General features: G+C 50.7%; 1 protein-coding gene across 5 annotated transcripts in view; it reads left to right on the top strand.

Moving 5' to 3' along the window:
- Positions 1 to 20827, top strand: part of Zbtb16 (zinc finger and BTB domain containing 16) — a 191817-nt gene that overhangs the window by 89898 nt on the left and 81092 nt on the right. For all 5 annotated transcript variants that reach the window (XM_023721118.1, XM_004636494.2, XM_023721115.1 and 2 more), the window contains one exon: positions 6497 to 6594. In XM_023721118.1, coding sequence (XP_023576886.1) covers positions 6497 to 6594 — 98 coding nt within the window. The remainder of the gene's footprint in view (positions 1 to 6496; positions 6595 to 20827) is intronic.

Genomic DNA, 20827 nt, shown 5'->3' with positions numbered 1-20827 from the left:
CCTCTCTCTCTCTCTCTCTCTCTCTCTCTCTCTCTCTCTCTCTCTCAAATAAATAAAAAAAAAGAAAAGAAAACGTTGGTTGTCTTGGTCCTTTCCTTTATTTCCTTTATCTTATTTTTTTGTGGTACTGAGAATTGGACTCAGGACTTTGTGCTTGCCAGGCAGGCGCTTATTCTACTGACCTATCTCCCCAGCTCCCCTTTCCTTTAAAAGACTCTGAACCAACCAATAATGGGCCAATTTCTGTAAACTCTACTGGTCTGGGTCCCCAGGCCTCAAACCTGCAGCACAGAAGGTGTTAACTAGTATTCGGTTAGTTCTTGGTTTTTTAAAATCTGTTCTTTGAAATCCTTGGCTTTTATTGGTATGTTTACTTTATGGCATACATAAAGAGCTGTATTAAAAAATAAATTGTGTTGTAAAAGCTTTCAGTAATGTTTATTAATATTGACTAGTCAGAGAGCAATGAACTCTATTGCTAGAAGGATAATTTGTGGTAATACCAGCTAAGCATTCACAGCTTGTCAAATGTCTGTCTAATCTCAACATTTAAAAAAGTGGGTAAAATGATAATTTCTTTTATGTCTTGAGAAAATTAAAGTGGTCCTTTTCACAGCTGATTAGAGCTGTCCCTTCCTTCTCTTTCTTCCTGGGCTTTCAGAGGTCGCCTGTCCTTTTATTTATTTTTTTATTTTTTATTTTTTTGGTGGAACCGGGAATTGAACTCGGGTCCCTGCGCTTGCCAGGGAAGTGGTTATTCCACTAAGCCATCTCCCCGGCCCCGCCTGTCCTTTTATATAGCTGCTGGATGTCACCTCACTAGTAATGGTCCTGCTCTCTGCGTTGGCTGCATGAGTCTGTGCTGAGGGCGGTGGCGGTGGAGGTAAAGAGGTGGTTCTAGTCCTCTGGGGCTGATAGTTCTGAGGAATTTAAACAGCTTAGTCTTGAATCACATATGGAAGGAGAATGACATGGGGTGTGACTAATGGCCAACCCAGCCTGGAATATGACACTGTTAGTGACATTAAGGGACATTCTTTGGAAAGATCTAATGTCACCCTTAGAAGGTAGGGAACATTCCCTGAGTGTTGCAGTATGCCTTGTGAAGAGCCTGCTGTGGTTTAGGGCGGAGGCCTCCCATAGAACCAACTCTCTTAGTTTCTGAAAGTATTTCTTTCCACCAAGAGGCGTGTAGGAAGTGCAGGAGATTGAATCTAATTTTTTAAAAATGTATTTGGTACAGGGTCTCACTCTGTAGCTTGAACTTGTAGTGATCCTCCTGTTTTCAGCCTCCCCAATGCTGGGATTACAGGTATGTGCCACCACTGGCCGAGCTCTGCACAGGGTCCTGCCTCATGCCATCTGTACATGGTCAGACATGGTGATGACAGTGCCAGTTGGCCCTGTCCTGCTCCAGAGAAGCCCAGGGGTTTTCATAGTGGCTGAGTTCTCATGGGAAGTAGAGGTAACAGGCTTTTGAGAGAGTAGTCATGTGGACCCCGGTGTGGATCTCAGAGAATCTCCTCTCTCTTGTCTCTCTGTTCTGGGTATCCTTTAGAAGCACTAAGTAGGTCAAATTGGTGGTCACGGGACAAGATGGCAGAAGCCCTAAGCACTGGGGAAACATCTGCACGTGGAGCAGCCTCAAGAGTAGGCAGAATAGTTGGAAGGCCCTGTGGGGCCTCCTTGGCCTGGTCTGACTCTTGGTTCAGGGATGGATCAGTTAGGCTGAGAACAAGGAGAACATTATCCATGGTTCAGCTATGGAGTGCCCTCCCCCTTGCTCTCCGCAATTACAGGTCCCAGTTCCCAGCGCTGGTCCGTCCAGCAGAACTCACAAGTGAGGCAATTTCAGCTTCTAGCAGGAGAGGGAAGGAGTACAGCCCTAGGGCTGTTGGAACTGAGAATTCTTTCTGTAAACCTTTTTAGCCTGTTGGGCTGCTCCAGCTTTGCCTCTCAGGCAGAGAGAAGAAATGTGGCCTTAGCAGTCCTGGGGCTTGAGTTCCTTCTTTCCTCCAGCCAGTGCTGCTGGCCTTTCCTCTTGGCATCTGGTGCTGCAGTTAGCCTCTGGAGCCTGGTCCCCTTGGTGTTTGGCTATGTGGGGTGGAAGTGGGCTGAGTGCACTCCCGGGGTAGCAGCTGCTGTGACCATCTGCCTCTGGAGAGGGAAAGTAGGGAGGCTGGGCCTCGCTGTGGGTCCCTCCATGCTGCCACTCCTGCTTCCGTGGCTGTCCCTGGTAAGCTGGGTGACAAGGTCCCTGAAGATGAGAGGTGACTCTAAAGCCCAGGTTTATACTGCTGTGAACAGGCTATTGGCCATTCTTGTGTGCTACACAATAGGATCTGGTACTGGCTTGGAGGCCGCCAGAACGGGCTACCAAATGCAAGCTGTTGTCCTGGGACTATTGTAGAGGATGAGTAGAGGATGACCCTGGATTCCAGCATACCTAGAGGGGCATCTTCAGCAGCATGAAACCATCTCTGGACTACTCGGTCTTAAAAGGAAAGGGAGTATCCACATGATGTCTGTCATGGTGGAGTTCGCAGTCTGCATCACACAGAAAATGGGGTTTCAAACTCAGAAAATAGTTGAGATGCGCTTGTGTCTTGTTAACCCTTAACTAGCGAGGGTTGCCGGTGAAGCCTTAGTGAGGAGAAATGGGTCCTTTTCTTACACTACTTGTTGAAAGGCACAGACTTGCTCAGCTGTAATTTCTCATAATGATTCCACTTTCTTAAAAATAGAGGTAGAAAAAAGAATATGGGTAGAAACCTGTTAGAGTTAATTTTTTTTAATTTGTCTTTTTGGACAGAAGAGCAGACCTAGTGCACAAGGTATTCTTTGAGAAGGGTCACCACTATGGGCGGGGGCCCAGGAGTAAGTAACAGGGACCCTAACCATCTGAAGGAGGCAAGTCTTCTCCTGAGTACGGGACGAAGATATTTGGGCCATGCTAGAAGGAGGCTACTTTCAAAATGGGGGTGGGTAGTGTGGCTGCTTTTCAGAGTGTAATAGCTTAAGAACAGCATCCCCAACTGGAGTGGTGCCCGAAAAGCGAAAGAAGGCCCCAGTTGTCCTCTTGCCCTCTGTCAGTGGTAGGGCCTGGTAGCTTCATATATCCAGGAGCAGTTGGGTGGTGTACAGAGAAAGGATGCGACTGGGAAGATACGGCAGATACGGCAAGGAGGAAGAGGAGGAGCGTGGGATTTTGATGGCACTGTGCTTGCTGTGGTGGCGGTGGTTGTGGGAGGCTGTGGTTTGACGAGAGGTGACCACGAATGCATAGAATATGTGTACTTTTGCTCCAGCAACTAGCTGGAGTGCTGGTCCCATGCTGGTTCTTCTGAGGCTTGTGTGGGAGAAACTGATGGTAGCCCAGGCTGTTGTGTGTGCTCAGGACGGCTCTGCCATTTGCTTCTTCTTTGAAGCAGGAGGGGCCTCCGTTTCTCCACGTGCTTTGTCCGTTGGCACATGAACAGCAATTGAAGATACAGCAAGCCTGTGCTGGGGGCTGTTGAACTCCTAGGGTTGTTCCCTCTTTCTGTTCTGAACGTTGTGTTCTTTGCCTGAGTTTCCCTGCCAGCGGGGTGGGATCTTTGACCTTGGACTTGGTGTGGACATGCAAAGCCGCTGTGCTCCCCTCTGATCACCTGTGCGTGACACTTGTGTGGAGGGCAGTGTCCTTACCTGAGGACTGGAGAAGATGGTGCCTGAACATTCCTGAAGGCTAGGGAATCTATAGCCACAGAGTGGTTCCAGGGAAAAGGTCACAGTGAGTTCCGGAAAACTGAAGGCTGAAAGATAAATAACAAGTGAGTAGCAGAGGAAACTCAGATGACCTGGAGTAAAAGTTTTCAAAAGGAATGGATTGCTGGGTTGGGCCTTGAGCTTTCCTTTTGCTGTTCTTCCTGACTGCTTGAGTTGTCAAGGACCAAGTGACAAGTTGGACATGGCTTAGGGAGAAAAATAGTGTCCCTGAGAGGGTGTCCTTAGGAGGCTTGGTGAAAGGATATGGGTAGATTTTGGAATAATACAGTTTTATCTCTAGCCAGAATTTTATCATCCATATTCCTTCACCAGTGAGAAAAATTGGGGAAAATTCCAAGTTAGCGTTTGAGTCAGGGTGAGGATCCAGGTCTTCTAGCTGCTTGCTGGCCATCATTCCCGCACCCTGCTCCCTCTGTGGGACAAGGACAGATGTCACCTTTCACACTGAGCCACCCCATTGGCCACTGAAAGGAAAGCCACATCTAGCAGTTGCCAAGCTGATCCATTTGCATCTAGGGAAAGGTGATGGCCTTACTCAGAGTGTTGATCAGATGAGGGATTTGATTAGGAGCCCTCCGGGAGAAGAGATGGAAGCCCCGGAGGGCAATGAAGTCTGGTTGGAGTTCCCAGAGTCTGAACACTGGTCACTTCAGTCTTCTTGGAAAAACCAAATGAGCATCTGCACTTCCGTTCTTCCTGACAGCCACCTCTGAGAGCCACCAGCAAATCATCGGTGAAGAGAAAACTTTGTTACCACCAGCTGGCTTCACCGTAGCTGCCTGGGCATAGAGCCTCTGCTGCTGGGTGGGGCACAGTTTAGGAAAGCAGGCAGGCACCCACCATTCCTAGGGACAGGGACACTGCACTAGCTTGCGTGTCTGCATGTGTGCTGGTGTATGCACTGTATCCATTCCTAGATGCATACTTAAAACATGCTTTGCTCCAAACACTTAGGATGTGCCCCGGTGGAATACATTCAGAGTTGAGAATGTTCAGTTAAAATGTTTTGTACGGTTAATATTTCTCAATTTGGGTGTATCAGCCGTGCTGGAGAGTGAAATAACACAGGATGTTGGTGCCTTGGGGGGGGGGAGGGAGGGAGGGAGGGAGAGAGAGAGAGAGAGAGAGAGAGAGAGAGAGAGAGAGAGAGAATGCGCGTGTGTGTGCACACGTGTGTGTGTGTGTGTGTGTGTGTGTGTGTGATTGAGAAATCATGTGTCTTTGGCTAAGGGTAAAAGGAAAGCACATAAACAAAACAATGATTGAGAAAGAGTTCTGCGAAGGGAACCGTGCGAGGTCTTTATGAGAATGCTGCACACGTTGTACTGTGTGCTGTCCTCATGCCACAGTGGCCCACAGGCTGTGGCACTGAGGTTGGCTTACCCATGGGCACTGAGCTGTGGACGCAGTACTGGGTCCTCATTCTGGGGTTTGGAGTTGGGTAGCAGTGGGTGGCTCAGCCTCATTGTCGCTGTTTGGGCACTGCCAGTTTGAATACATGCGTCTCTTGTACACATCTGCAGTTTTATCGAATGTCAGTTCCAGCTCTGCAGCCTTTTCCCATGGTCTTCACATATCAGCATGCTGATGGCAGTGGCTTGTTGCTCTCAGAGAGCTGTGTGTTTCTGTCTGCCTGCCACCCACAGATCCTACCTCTGCCTGCCCTGTTGCTTAGGGGAACCGGCAGGGAGGCGCGGAGACCTGGGCAGGGATGGAGGCTAGGTCTGGGGTTACTGCAGGGGCAGTCAAGGCCTGAGAACAGCAGTGTGGGCGGGGAGAGAGGAAATCAGAATGCCTGTGTGTCGCTCATCTCCCTACTGTCTGGCCTGCCCCACTGCTGTATCTTACCAGGTCCATTGCTGGCTCATGATCCGGCGAGAAGGCTGGCAGGGAAGAACCAATGGAGTGGGGGGAGTGTGGACCCAAGGCCTGTTGCAGGCCTGGCCTCCATCTTCCCAGCAGTGATAACGTGGCCCAGCCCAGAAATGGCCCCTCTGGCTTGTGTAGTGGATGATTTATCCACTTTCTTATCTGGATAAGGGACAGACAGAGGGAAGATGCTTCTAAAGCTGGGCCTTAAGGCAAGGATGTATCCAAGGGTCACTGCCATTGCAAGACTATCTGGGAGCCCCAAGAGAGAAGCATCTTACGTTCATGAAGACGCCAGCTCTGATTTGGAGCCTCTGTGCCCGTCACTGTAGTGTAATGGTTCTTGCTTAGGAAAAGGACACAGGTGCGGCCCTCCTGCTTGCAGCTGGTGTGCGGTCGGGGACCCAGGCGAGTGTAGTCACAGGGCAGTGAGTGCGATGCTGCCCCACGGTACTCAGGCCGATAGGCCTCTACTTACGCTCTTTCTGTGCTAGTTCAGCAGTTTGCAGGATGGTTGCCTTACTTTCCTCAGTGTTGTTTCCTTCCTCCCTCCTTCCCTCTGAAATCAGGTCTGAAGTTCCCCGCTTGGTCTGAGTGCTGGTGGGGAGAGCTGTAGGAGGAGCCCCATTCTCCTGTTCCTGGACAGGACGGGGATGGCTGCTCCCCTGGCAGCAGTCTGTGGGCAGAGGGGACCGCAGCCGTTGGAGCATTCGGGGATGAGCGCTCAGCAGAGCCGTGCCCTCCACCACCTCCCTCCTGTCCACCCGCCACAGGGACGGCCACAGAGCCCCCAGGTGGGGGTGGGCTGCCTTCTGTCCATCCAGAGCAGCAGCAACCTGTCTTTTCCTTTCCCCTACAGGAAGCTGCACAGTGGGATGAAGACGTACGGGTGCGAGCTCTGCGGAAAGCGATTCCTGGATAGCTTGCGACTGAGGATGCACTTGCTGGCTCACTCAGGTAGGCAAGGGTGACGTGACGTGACGTGCGTACCCGGCTCCTGGGGGCACAGGCGGCCCCCTCCTGCCCGCCCCCACCTCCGAGCACTGCCCACCAGGGTCTGGCTCATTTTCCCTTGGATGCTCCCTCCAGGTTCACGGAGCAGAATGGCCGCCCTGATGGTGTGGTGTGTGCCGTCAGATAAGACCAGTCCTCGTGCTCCCCTAGGGTTCCCGGGGCATCGCTGGCACCCATGCCTTGTGTCATCCACCTTCTGAAGTAGACTGCAGTTTCATTAGCAAAACAGTTGTGGAATTAGGTTCTCGCTGTCTAATGAATCTGACTATTGGGTTCACATTATACTGGAGCCTTTAATTAAATAGATATAGAAAGGTTGGAACACAAAGCTAGTTATAGCGTGCTGTCTTTTGCAAGTTAATTTTATCCAATTCTAGTGGGGTCGCCTGCGCGACTGCTGGCAATTTTGCTCATGTTTGGGCAGAGTTGCTCTGCCCTACGAGGCTCGGAACCGGGAGAGACTGCTGGCACTCGGCAGCCCGGGTGTTCTTGGTGCAGGAAAGGAGTGTGCGGGCCTACAGGCTGTGGAGTCACCTGCTTTGCTGCAGGTTTCCGAGTCAAGAGCTCACTCTTTCCCTCCAACAATCTTGGCTTTCACCCTCAGACTCACATTTTTTGGAGGGAGGGATGGGCTGTCTGCCTCTTTGGTCTTGCTGGCCCTCCAGGTCAGTGTGGGTGAAAGGAACATGGCTGTGGACTTGGCAGATGCAGGTTCAAGCCCTGTTGGTGGCAGGTGCTGACTGTGCAACTGTGGTCAGATTCCTCTTGTGCGCCCTGGTTGGTGCATCTGAAGGGTACAGGGATTGCTAGCTCACAGTTTTCATTTTGAGGACTAGCTGATGGAATATGTGTGGAGAGGATCTGCAGCAAGTCCCTGGCATTCGGATGGTGCTCAGTAGATGCCCTGGCTTCTGCTTGCACCTCTCCCCGCCTGAAGCTGTCACCATGGGCCATGTCCTCATCGCCCAACGCTAGTGGCCTCCTACCTGCCTGGCTGGCTGGCTGGCTGGCTGCAGCCTGTTCTGCTGCTGCTCTTTGTGTGTGCTGTTCTATAAGCACCGTGAGGTGCTGTGCTTGCCCCTGCCTTGCTGTCCTGCCTGTGTAGCTGTACACTCCTGGATGCCACCTCTCTGCTGGCCTTTGTGTCCCCTCCTAAAGTGTTCACACTCCTCTGGGTCCATTCTTTTTAAATGATTTTTTTTTTTTTTTTTTTTTTTTTTTTTGCGGAACCGGGGATTGAACTCAGATCCTTGCGTTTGCCAGTCAAGTGCTTATCATACTGAGCCATCTCCCCGGCCCTCCTCTGGGTCCATTCTTTGCTCTTCTGGCTCAGGAACTCGGTCAACTCTAGGCCACTGTCTTATCTTGGCAGGCCCGCTCTCCCCAAACCTGTTCCCCTCCTGCTTTCACTGGACCCCGCAGTGCAGCTCCACTGAGCTCCTCACGCTGCCCCACCTGTGTGACTAGACCCAGGAGTCCAGAGCTAGGCCTCCTGCATCCAGCACCCGCTTGGCACCTGCACACCTCTCACTCTACTTTAGCATTGTGCACCTGTGTCTTCTTGCCTCCCTTTATCTTTGCATATTGTTTAGGCTTCAGTTCGTGGTTTTCTGAGCTGTCTGCCAACCAGTTTGGATATGCCTTCATGGTCCCTGAGAGCCAAGTGCAAATCCTTTCTTTGTTGCTTTCTTTCAGGCTGTGTAGCTCAGGCTGGCCTCTAACTCACTGTAATCCTCCTGCCTCAGCCTTTCCAGTGCTTGGGTTGAGCGGTCTTGTTTCTTTTGCTTTCTGGCCCAGACATACATCTGTGTATGTCTGGACACTCCTGTGGGGACACAGACATATTTTAGTCTGTTGTTAAAATTGCATTGCCCTGGACCCAGTAGCCCCTTCGTAATAGCATCTCTGGCTTGTCTTTCGTCAGCAGCCCCAATAAGCATTTTTTTTTGCCACTGCTTCCTTGGCTTTATGTGGGCCTCACGTTCTGAACCTGCTGGCTTCATTCACCCCATCTTGTCCCTTTCAAATGACCCTTCTCCCCGCTTCTCAGATTTTCAAATGTCCGTTCTCAGTGTCATCTTCAGCCATTCTCCATCTCCAGTCAGGATAACTGTGCCTCTTAAGTGCCCATGTTTTGTTCATCTGAAGCTATCTAGGGGCCAGTAGCTTTCTTCCTTGTGTTACGGTTATTTATGGGGCCTGCCTTATCTTTCCTGCCTGGGAGGCAGGGTAAGGCGGCAGAAGGAGTCGGGCACCCATCTCTGATGATGCAACCTTGGGCTCTGGGCCTCAGGATTCTCATCTGTAAAGCGAGAGTGTTTAACCCTTAACCCTACTTCAGAGGAGTGTTAAGGCCCAGCCTGTGCGGTTGTCTCAGTGCCTGACATTCACAGGCTCTTGGGCTTTTCCTTCTCCTCTAAGAGACTACAGTATAAGCGCATCGGGCACAGTACTGGTCTTGATTATGCCTGGCGCATTACTGGAAACAATAAATATTTGTCTAATGAACGAGTGTAGCCTGGGATGAACAATTTGAGGGGCCCCAGCCCCCGCCCAGTCCTGCTTGCAACGGGAACTATGCATGGTGGAGGGGCATGCTGGGTTGGCAACAGCCCTGAGCCCCTCGGCCCGTATTGAAGGTGAGTCCTGCAGTGGGGCTGCTGTGAGTTAGCTGCAGTCTCTGTGGGTGGGTGTGGCAGAAAGGTGAGGAACTGATTTCATGCTTCGGCTGGGCTTTGGTGGTCCCAGGGCAGGCAAGATGGTGGCTTTGCAAAACCTTGTTCCCCCTGGACGGGCAGATCTTTGGGGTGTGTACTTCAGTCCTTCCTGAGATCCACTTCCAGGTCCTGAGGTGTCACCTGGATGTCACAGAGGGTCTGGGAGTTAGGTCCTGTCTTCCTGCTTATCTCTTCCTGTGCCTCTCTTAGTGGCCACTGAAGGCTCGCTACATCAGTGATCTGTCTCTTTGAGAGGCAGTTGTCACTGCCCTGATGATTGGCGGTGGGGTGGCTGTGCTGAGTGATAGTAGTGCATTGATTCACCCTGGCATACGGCTCCTGGCTGAGATTTCTAGTCTCTGTGTCTTTTTTTCTTTTGTCCTGTATGCCTCTCTCCCTTGTGCTGGGATATGACTTTTAAAACGAATATCACAGAGGCTTAGTGAGGCCAGAGCACTTGCTGTGTTGTTTGCTGCTTGATGATAGCCTTGGGGTGTGAGCCTGGGCTGCTGGGGCCAGGTCTTCTAGCTGATCCCAGGCCCCTGGTGCCAGATAACACCATGTTGTTTTAGCGAAGGCACTTAGATGATGTAGGTGTGCTTGCTGCTCTGTTACAAAGGCTTCATACGAGGAACTGACAGCCAGAATGGTCACAGCAGACCCATTCTACAGATGACCATCAAGAGTTGGAGCAGCGGCCAGAGCCTGGAAGAACAGCACTGCTCCAGGCCTGGGGGCACCTCTTTATTTTCTTTCTAGCCATCTGTCGAGAAGCAAGCCCAGGGTCTGAGCAGGGGTCCTGGCTGCCCCCAAGGTCTCTGAGTCCCCCGTGCAGGCACACACATCCCCACCGCTCGCCTGTGCTCAGCGGGCCGAGCTGCTGTCTTCGAGCTTGTGCGCCGGCGGCCCCACCCCCTTGGCTCGAGCTGCCTGTGTTTGTTATTGTAGTCCTGGCGTGGAGCCAGGCCTGGCTGCCAGCCAGGCTTGTGGGTACAGTATGTACAGTGAGTGCTGAGCCAAGTTTGTCATCATACACGATTAATTTTTTTTTCCAATCTGGTAGGGGTGGGGTGAAGGAGGAGCGAAGGAAAGTTTCTCTGGGCTGGAAAAGCGGCCCCGCCGCATTCCGCAGAGACGTTATTTATGAAGGGAGGAGAAGGCTCCGGCTTGTCTTCCTCCGCACCGGTCCCCATTTCTATCCTTGTCTTCTTCCTCTGCTCCGCATTTCCCTATCGGATAAAATCAGCCTGTCGGAGACCGGCGAGGCGAGGTCTTATTTTCGATGACTAGAATACTAAATTTACTCCCCTAAATCAGTTTTCATTGTGCTGAAATTGACAATTTGTTTAATTAGAAGTCTGCCCTGTAGGAGGCCCTTCTGAGAGGCACTGCTTTCTCCTCTTCTCTTACTTGTTTTTAAGTTTTATTTTTTTAAAGACCCTAAATGGTGGTAGCGAATGTTCAGTTTAATTGAAGTTTTTATCTCAATTTGAATGCGTTAAGTAATCAAGTGTTTATGAGATATACCTGATGATAACAATAAGTTTAAATTAAACCAACAGTAACCTGAGTCATTAACTAATGAGATGACTGGCCAGGCCCTGCGTTCTCAGAGGTGGCTTTGAGGAGCTCACTAAGGTTTGCGTACTAGGAAAGAGGCTCACGGAGGGAAGCATGGCAGCCTCTGTTCAGACTTTGTCAAGCTGGCCTGGTGGCAGGAGGGTTCAGCTTGGGTGTAGGATTGGGGCAGAGAGCAGAAAAATGTCCCCCAGCTCCACCTGTCTGTGTCCCAGCAGCCCCCTCTGCCACCTCCTCCCCCATGTTTGCTGCCTTAATCGTGGGGGGGGACCAGTTTCTGAAGTATCTGCGAACCTCCCCACAGTGCCTCTCCTTGTTCTAGCAGGAAATGATTCCTGGCCTTGGGAGGTCCCTTCAGAGGCCACAGGCTCTGCCAGTGTCTTCAGGTCCCTCTGAGATTGGCCAACGTCCGGTTTCCCATTAGGTGGTGTTTCTCACGGCTTGGTGGATTATAAGTGGACACACCTAGAACTGCTTGCCCCTGCTTTTGACTTGGCTGCATACAGTGAGAAACTTGGGTATGTTGGTGGCCTGGCCCTATTTGGGGAGGACCATTCATTTTTGAAGCCAGTAGATATTCAGGAAGACCTAATTATGTGTCAAGTCCGCGCATTTCACAGTGAGAAATGCTGCTACAGCACCTCTGCCCTCTCTCACAGGAGAGACCAGTCTGACTGAATCTTCTCTCTGGACTAGAAAGCGCCATTGGCCCTAGTCATGCAGACTGGGCTGTAACTTGGGGATACTTGGGGCCCCAGGAAAATGCAGTGGTAATCTTACTGGGGTATAGTTGCGGTGTTGAGGAGCCTGTGTCCCCTGCGCTGGGAAGGGCACCTCACCCCCAGGCTTGCCCTTCCTTGCCTTTGCCTTTTCCTGGGCCTTATAAGCCACACCCATTGAGAAACTTGCCCAGACACCAGGCTCCTCTCCAGAGCCAGAGCCATGGCGCCTTAGATGCTATGCTTTCTGAGGCTAGCAGGCACACGGGGAGGCCATGTCATCTGAGACCTGTGCCCTCCGCTCAGAAGCAAGAGTGCTGGAAACTAGATTGAATCTTTTATGCCTTCTCTTGCTATGCATGCTTGGCTGGAAGAAAAATATTATAAGATGGCAGAGATCTCTGGATTGATACGGCACCTTCCTCCCTCCTTCTTGTATGTCTTCCTTTTTCATCTCTTCTTGGAGTACCTAACTTTGGGTTTTAGGGTTCTTCTTTTTAAAAACAGGAGGAGGAACAGCCAGGTAACCGGTAAATGTCCTGTACTCTGAGGAGCAGGTAGGAGGTGGTCCCCACATCAGTGATCGAAAGGTGTCCAGAGGTGGCTTCTCAGGACTGGTAGCCTCTTAGCTTACAGCTAGTGTCTCCCTGTCGTCTGTCTGCGTGGGTTAGGACTCTGCTCAGACCAATGGATTGGGGCTGTCCAGGCACATGCACACACTTAACCAGCTCTCCCCTCTGGTTAGCTTTCTGCCACTAGGGTACAACCAGGAGATTCTTAAGGCCGGACCCCTCCAGGCCCCTTAGCTCCCGTATCAGGAGTGGACACCACTGATGGAGGAGGGGCAGGGCAAGTGGGTGCAGCTCAGTGAGGATGGCTTGGAGGCTGGCTGCCACCCTTCTGGTCCGCAGGGCATTGGGGATGCAGAGAAGCAGGAGCGAAGGGGAGCCACTATCCCTGGCTCCCTCTTGAACATACTTTCTCCCCTTCTGCCCCCCCGAATTTGGCCTGCATCCCGAACTTTTTCCCAGAGTGGTGTCGTCACTGGCCTGCCAGCAGGTCTGGATGTTCTGCCAGCATTCCAGAGAGTTTATGATCGCTTGCAGATGCGCCTCCAAGAACACACTGTACCCAAAGCAGAAATTAATGCAGGCTTGACTGCGGTCCAAGCCCCTACACGGGAGAGAGGAGAAAGAAAACAAAAACTGTTTAATGCTGTTTATAAATTATACACTGGCTGATGAAAAATACATTTCTTTCCTGCCCCCTTCCACTCTCCCCGCTTCCTCGCTGCCCCCTCCCCGCCCCCCGCCCCTGCTTGCTTTTCTGCCTCCAGAGCCCAGAGCAGAGGAGTATGGTTTTGCTTTTTAGCTCCTGTTTTGGCTGGGATCCCAACCTTGCTGCTGATTCACAGCCAGAGTATTTTTCCCCCTTACCTGATGAAATATACTGATTTTCCAACCCAGATGGGGTGTTTTTGGTTTTGTTTTCTAGGTTTTTTTTTTTTTTTTTTTAAATCTCTTTCTATTTCTTTTGGCCAGGGCTTGCTTTACAGAAATGTGAGGTTAGTGATGGTGCAGGGTACAATGTTGGCCCCCAGGGAGGCAAATCCCTCCCTCTGTGCATCTCAGGACTGCTGGGTATGTGTACCCCCCTTCCTGCAGCCCTCAAGACTTCTTCCCATCAGGCCCACAGAGCAGAGAAAGTTTGGGAAGTTCGTTGCAGGTCACGGCATGACACAGAGTTCGCACCTGCTCGCGCCCACCCCTTCACCGCCAGCCCGTGAGGAGGGGTTCACATACCCCCCATCCACACATCTCTGCCTCCATATGGTGCCCTCGCTAGGGCTGGGGGATCCTACCCAGCCTCTCTCTCCACCCTGCAAGCCCCCATCTCAATTTATTCTATAAATTCGTTTCCACATTATGTCTATCCATTTACATGGCTTTTGTGTTTTTTAATACTGCTAATGTTTATCATTTGCCCAACAGGCTCGACAGATTTTGCTTCCTGTAGAGCATCGAGGCTTTAGAGCCCCCTCGTTGCTAAGTAGCAGTCTCTCTGTACTGTAATGGGCTGATTTTGTATTCCGTTCAGCGCTGTATCTTATTTTTGTATGCAAGACAAAGTGTTTTGATGGAGGACGATTGCGGCAGTGTCTGGAGGCTGTTTGGAGTTTTATGGGCTGTACAGTACACTGTGTGCTTTCTGAACAGAACACAGGCTGTTGAATTTTGGATTGGATTTGTCATTTTTCCCCCCTCAGAGGAGCCTGTCAGATAGAACATTACTTTAAGGGTGGAGGAAAGAAAGTGGAAATTATGTAATAACCTTATGCATTCACGTTTTCTCTTTCAATTTCTCTCTCTCTCCTTTTTTCCCTCCGTCCCTCCCTCCCTCCCTCTCTCTGAGATATTTCTCTCCCCAAATAGTGTGGTTTCTCTCCCCCACTTTCATACCACTGCACGATTTTGCACAGCCAGCTGATGACGTTCTTATTAGGAAATGAACGGTGCCCTAGAGGGGTGGATGCTGGGACATCTGTCTGTCTGCTGTTTGTTCTCATGTTCTCTCTTTCCCCTTGCCTCGCTCCTTGCTTTGCCTGGGTTCTAGGCTGCTCTGCTGACCTTTGGTCCTTGTCTCAGAGTGTGAGGCTGTCCTGGGGACACAAGGTGTGGGTGTTTCCCTGGTGTCGCCCTGAAGTGATGCCACTTTTATAGTTTCCGAGTCTTCCTCCTTCCTTTGGCTTCCCGGACATGCACCCTGAGGAAGGGCTTCTGGCTTTCATGTCTGTCCCTGTCCCCATGCCCTGGACCTCTGGGCTCTGCAGAGGCGAGGGGCGGGCCTCTCTCACATGTCTCACCAGTGTGCTGTTACTCACAGCTCGCTCTCCTGAGGTTTCCCTGTGGCAGGTGCTTATTTTTCAGCTTTGCCCTTCTCTCCTTCCATTTTCCTCCAATCTCCTTTCATCTTACTTCATCTCTTTGTCACTGTCCTTGTGTGTCTGTCGGCCTCAGCCGTTGCTTGACATCCCTGTGTATTTTCTGTCTTCTTGCCTATGTCTTCATCTGTCTTTGTCTCCATCTGCGTTGAATGCCTTCTCTCTGTCTAGCTATCTGTTTACCTCTGCCTCTTTCTCTGTGTCCTTCCCTATCTCCTTTCTTCCTCTGTGGGCTGTGGAGCACATCCTCTCATGTATTATTTGGGAAGTTGGGCAGCGGTTGGAGTTGGGAACTTCGTAATGTCACTGTGGCCCAGAGGCCTGGTGGACTCTTGAGCTACTGACCAAGACTGTTCCTGGCACCTGAAACCTCATATGCTCTGGCCCCCTACCTTGCAGGGGCCTGAATAGGCTCTCTCTGCCATGGCTCCTGCTCTTCCTAGACCCCTGGCTATTGAACTGAGAAAGTAGAAGATACTGAATTGCAAATAGAAGAGTGCAGAGAGTTAGGCTTTGCAAGGCCTTTGCTTGACTTTGTACTTAGCCCAGTCTTGCAGATACTGTGCTTCTAAGGTCTCTACTGTATACACCAGTGCAGGCTCACCAGACATCTTCCCACTTGTTTGTGCTGATATATGCAGAGCCTGACAAAGTGCCGGACACACAAGGCTTCGGATACTTTACACACTGAATAAGTGAATGTCCTGTAACTAAAGTGTTCGTACTAGTAGGGCAGGCCTGGGATTGAGACTTGATGGTTACAATTTTGGGTGCTTTCCCTCAGCAGCACATTTTTCTTTTCTTTTTTCTTTTTTAATGTATTTAGTGCAGGGTCTACAGGGTCTCACTACACAGCTCAGACTCATGATCCTCCTGTTTTCAGCCTCCCAAGTGTTGGGATTACAGTTGCACGCCACCATGCCCAGTCTCAGTTGCCGGCTCAGAGTCCCTCTGAGGAGGAGACCTGTGGGAGGGAGAGGCCAGAAACATCAGTTTTATTCAGGGAGACGGACCTCCATGCACCACTGTGAGGAGTGGACGGCTGAGGCCCCACAGCTGGAGGAAATAAAGAGGAGAGCCTCAGGCTAAGGACAGGATGGTGGCATCTGCTTGGTTCTGGGGACACTTCAGAGCACAGGACAGGTCTGCAGGCCTATAAAATTCAAGCCAGATCTTCCTCCTCCTTTTAGTAAACTGTTACTGGTCCCGATGGGGCTGGAAGCTCCTTGATACCTTGTGCTCTCTTTTCCCTGTGACTGGATGAGAAGGACAGACCCGAAGTGCCATGTCCTTAGTCCTCAGGTAGGTAGCTACTCAACTATGACACCTGGTCTCCACGCTGACCTCCAGTGAGTGGCAGTGACCTGGTTCAGCGTTCTCCATGTCCCGGTGTCCTTCTTGCCTAGGTTTGTGGTTTTGTTCCCCTGCTTCCCTGGAACACTTGGGTTGTAAGTCTAGCCTGGGCAGAGGACCTGTCTCTCAGGTATGGTAGCTTCTGTTGCTGGGACAGAATACCTGAGGTAAACGACTTCAAGGAGGAGAAAGGTTGTGTTCAGCTCATAGTTCCAAAGCCTCAGTTACTTCTGAGCTTCTGGGGAGGGCGAGAAGGAAGCCAGCAGGGGTCAGGGATAGTATAGGGTTTTAAGGGCACATCTCCAAGGGCCTGCTTCCTCTGGGTGGGCCCTACCTCCTAAGCCTCAGTCGCTTCCCTGAAGGCTGTTAAATAATGAATCCACCTACAGATTAATCCACCAGTGAGGTTAGAGCTGTCATGATCCAGTCACCTTCCAGAGGTCTCCCCTGTGAACGCTGCTGTCTTGGGGTTCAAGCCTTGCTCACTTGACCTTTTGGGGGAATATCATAGGTCCAAACCCTAAAGGTGTGTGTGTGTGGGGGGAGGGGTCTGGAGGTGATGGAAAGCACTGGTATGGGCATGTCTGTTTTGTGGCATTCCCAGATGCATCCATTATTGGGTAAAAAGAAGGGGACATTTCTTTGGGCAGGGAGATAGTTACTTGTTGGCTGGTACAGAAAAGCTAAATTGTGTTCCCCTGAAACAAGAAGTGCAGGCTCCTAATCAGAACCGTGTGTGTGTGCGCGCGCATGTGTGTGCGTGCGCGTGCGTGCAAGTGAGAGATTGAGAGGAAGCGTTTACGTGAAATACTCAAAATTGTCCCTCTGCTATAATGGGCCAGCACAGACCATTGCCTTGAAGACTTAAAAACTAAATGAGCTCATCATATCTAGTGACTTCTGCCGACATTCATGCTTGGTTGCAAAGCCAGCTTTACCTTTGAATTTCAACTTCACTCTTTGTTATTAATTCTCAGATGGTGGTGGTGTGGCTTCCCTGGCTTCAGATCAGCCGGGAACATGTTGACTGTGTGATGGGTCTGAATGTTTCTCAACGAGACCCCTCGAAGAACCTTTTCATTTAAAAAATCGCCTTATGACCTTTGGGGCCCAGACCGGAGTTTCAGAGTACTCCAGTGGGCTCAGGCAAGACTTTGGAGAAAGCAGAAATTGGGTTTTTTTTAAATTTAATAATTTGAGTTTCGTATGAATGGTTCTGCGTACTGTGCAATACTATGCATTTTCATAACTGTCTCTTCCACTTTGGGTAAAGGAAGGGAGGGAAAAAATAACAGCAGCAGCATTCTGTGGGCAAAGGAAGAAAACAAGAGAATGGGGCAGAGAACAGGCTAAATTTAAAATTGTAATTGGCTGACTTCCACTGGCTTGCGGGTGTTTTAATGACTCATAATAACTTCATTTAAAACCAGCTGAGCAGAAAATAGATTGGAGAGGAGCCTCGGGCCATTATGGATTTGTTTTTTTTGACAAGCTCGGTTTTCAGCAGCCAGGAAGGCTCTCAGAGAAGGCTTGGCTGTGTTCTCTCTCTCTCTCTCTCTCTCTCTCTCTCTCTCTCTCTCTCTCTCTCTCTCTCTCCCTTCCCCCCTTTTTAAAACTCTCCCCCGCTCCTTTTTATTTTTTAACTGATCAAAAACATGCCTTGAGGTATTATTTTAGCATCAGTAGGATCCCCCCACTTTTGATGTGGTAAGTGGAACATAAATAAAATTGTTTTTGAAATTACTGAATTAATTAGGTAGTAAAGCAACTACAGTGACTAAATCTCATTTGCTGTTTGCTTTTTCCCAGAGCCCGGATCCATATTTGCGGGGCGTTCGTTCCCCTTTCCCCATCCCTCTTCCCCCCTTTCCTGTGCTAGGAGTGGTGCCAGGCCCACAGAGTGGTCCCTTCCCGCCTCTCTTTGGAAAGTCAGCCCACTAAGCTAGAGCATGCGTCTGTCTGGGCAGGACGGAGGCTGCCCCCATCTGATAGGTCTTAGCAGTTTGTCTGCCTCCCTTTATGGCACCTGTCCTCTTCTTTGTTAAATAGCCTCGTCTTTTTTCACCTGCTAGACTCCAAGCTTCTGGAGAACATGCGCTTTATTTTTGTCTTGCCCGTTCTTGGTTGCACGGTACTATGAATGGTGTTAGAACGCCATTGTCTTTTGAACAAGTGAATGGGTGAGTGGGTAGTTGGCAGAGCACAGGCCCGAGTCACTCCCTGGCCCCCTCCGGCCCTGGCAGTCAGGCCTCTGCGCGGGACACAGGGAAAGAGGCAGAGACGTTATCAGTAGCATGTTGTGTTGTGTCCCCACCGCTTAACACATAACACGTTCTCAGGAAGTAGCTGTGGAATAAATGAGTGGCTCAGGATGGACGATCGAGGCACAGGAAGGCGAGAAAGGCACTTAGGTTTATTGAGTACCTGCTGCGTTCCAGGTGGATGTGAGCATCGGTGGTATGCGTGTCTGAACTCAGCTGACGTTAGCCTTGGAGAGCGGATGTCCTGATTTTACTTTGCATTAAAGCTAAAGAGCCGCCTTGCCCAAGCTCAGTCGGGGTGATAGAGCCATATTCAAATCCAGATCTCTGTCCCTGTCTCCCCTTGGTTTCTGGTGCACATGCTACCTTATTTGGCCTAGTGCTGTTGGACGGCTGGAATTCCTGCTTTTCTGTTTGGAGAGGTGACCAATCAATGCTTTAGAGGCTGGGAGCTGAGCCCAGGAAGGCCCTGTCCCCAGAGGTTTTAGGGTCAGGGTGGCAGAATAATTGGCTGCTGCTCAGTGTCTCGCAGCTGGGCCACCAAGGGCAGGTGGGGCTTATTAGCTGCCCTGCTCCACCAGCGTCTCCTGTGTGAGGGCTGAACGGTGGCCGTTACTTCTCTACACTGCCTTGTACAGCTGGGGGAAGGGGGTTCTGCTGGAGGCTCCACGGGTCTGTAGGTGGCTTTCCCACCATGGAAAACTGTGGCTGTGGCATGTTCCACTGTTCTTCCTTCCCACTAGTGTGCCCCAGACAGAGGAGGGTGGAAGAGAGAGCTGCCGATGGTCCTCCTTGCATCAGCACCCCGCTGTGTGCTTTGCTCTTGGGGACGCCATGCTAGGGTTGGGAATGAAGGGGACAAGTGACCTGTGCTATTGTACCCCAGAAATGTGAGCGCTGGGCCACCTTGGGCTGTTCTGGCCCCTTAGGCTTGCTCATCCTAGCTCTTTGGTGTGTTCCACCAGGAATATTAGGGCTTCCCTGACCACTCCATTCTTGTGCAGTGAAGCTGAACCACTTGGCGTGAGGCTCTGAAATTCTCATCTTCCCTAGACTCATACTGGGGATGCTGGAACCTTCTCTGGGAAGTGAAACAGCCCAATGGGAAGCAGATGGTGAAAGTTGGGCAGCAGAGAAAACTCAGTGACAGTTGTGGGTCACATGTATGGCGTGTGTGTGTGTGTGTGTGTGTGTGTGTGGATTATTCATGACTAAATTCAGTAGTTAGCAAGTGAACTGAAGGCCCACGGCATGTAAAGCTTGGCAGGGTGTCCAGCAGAACTGAAACTCATATCCTTGCCTCCAAGTCGAGGGAGAGGATGGTACAAGTCCCCCGGACAGGGAAGGTGACAGGCTTTGGTATGCTCACTGTGTCCACTCAGGTGGTGCTGAAGTAAGAGCTGGGAGGACCTCCAATAGTGATGGGGAAAGGCTTTGGGAACGAGGTGTGTGGGGTTCTGTGTTTCCTGCTGGGGTTTCTAGAAGGAGCTCTATGATGGAAGTGGCAGGGGAAGCAAGAACTTCTGTGAGCTAGAACCAGCTAGGCAGACATCTCTTCCTCTTCCATCACGGTCACTTCCAGAGGCTTTGAGCCCAGTGTCTTGCACCTGAGAGTCTTCAGATCTCAGAACATTGTAGCTCCCTTTGCCTGGTAGGCTGAGAAACAGTTCTTAAAAGTGAAAACTCCCACCTCCAGTGTCCCTCTGTTTTGAGGTGGCCACACCATAAACACGTATGTGAAAATGAGGCTTAAAATTTGGCACAAACCCAGAAGACAACAGACTTCTTGTGACTTACTGTTTTGGGAGAATGTTTGTCAGATTTATTTATGTCTGCCAAGAATGTTCAAAAGTTGGGGACCTACTGCGTAGGACCTGATGAATCCCAAAATATGTTATGAATCCCACGACCCCTTAGAGCCCAGGCTGAGAACCAGTGCTTGGAGGGCTGCCATTGGTGACTGGCTCACAGGGCCCCATCGACCCCCTCAGAGCAGGCAGGTGACACCCCGTGAGTGTGGTTCTGGTTCTTCCACAGGTAGAATGCAGCAGGAGGGAGGACTGAGGGCTTCTCTAGGGAGTTGTCTCTGTTTAGAATTTAGACCAACACAGACATCTCTTCTAGACTTTTCTCCAGTCATTAATATGCTTGCTCTTCCTTCCCCCAAATGGGCCCATTTTGATTGGAATTCTTTTGCTTGCCAGGGAAAACAAGAAAAAAAAAAAATACTAAGTTCTAAACTTTTCATTAGGTGGTTGGGATAAAAGTCTTCTGGAGTAGGAGGATTAAACTTCTCCCAGCTCTCTTGCTGACTATTATAAGCTAATTGAACACGGGAGCTCCTTGGCGGCTGCATTTTGTCGGAGTAATTATGCAAGGCCGCAGTTGTTTCAGTAACAAGGTAACTCCAGGTAAGGCGGGACTGTCCTGAAACTTTTCATTTGCTGGAGTCTTCTTCAGTTCTCCAGGATAGACAGAGACCAGATTTTTTTGGTGGGGGAGGCAGGCTTCTGCCCCTCGGCGAGTACTGCCCAAATAGCTCACACCTGACTTGAACAACCTAACTTAATGCATAAGGGCATCCTCTGAGGGGGTCATTGGGGGCGG

This window comes from Octodon degus, unplaced genomic scaffold (assembly GCF_000260255.1).
Source record: "Octodon degus isolate 3935 unplaced genomic scaffold, OctDeg1.0 scaffold00080, whole genome shotgun sequence".
Taxonomy (NCBI): domain Eukaryota; kingdom Metazoa; phylum Chordata; class Mammalia; order Rodentia; family Octodontidae; genus Octodon; species Octodon degus.
The sequence above is the reverse complement of the archived record's forward strand: the minus strand, read 5'-3'. Positions and strand labels throughout refer to the sequence as shown.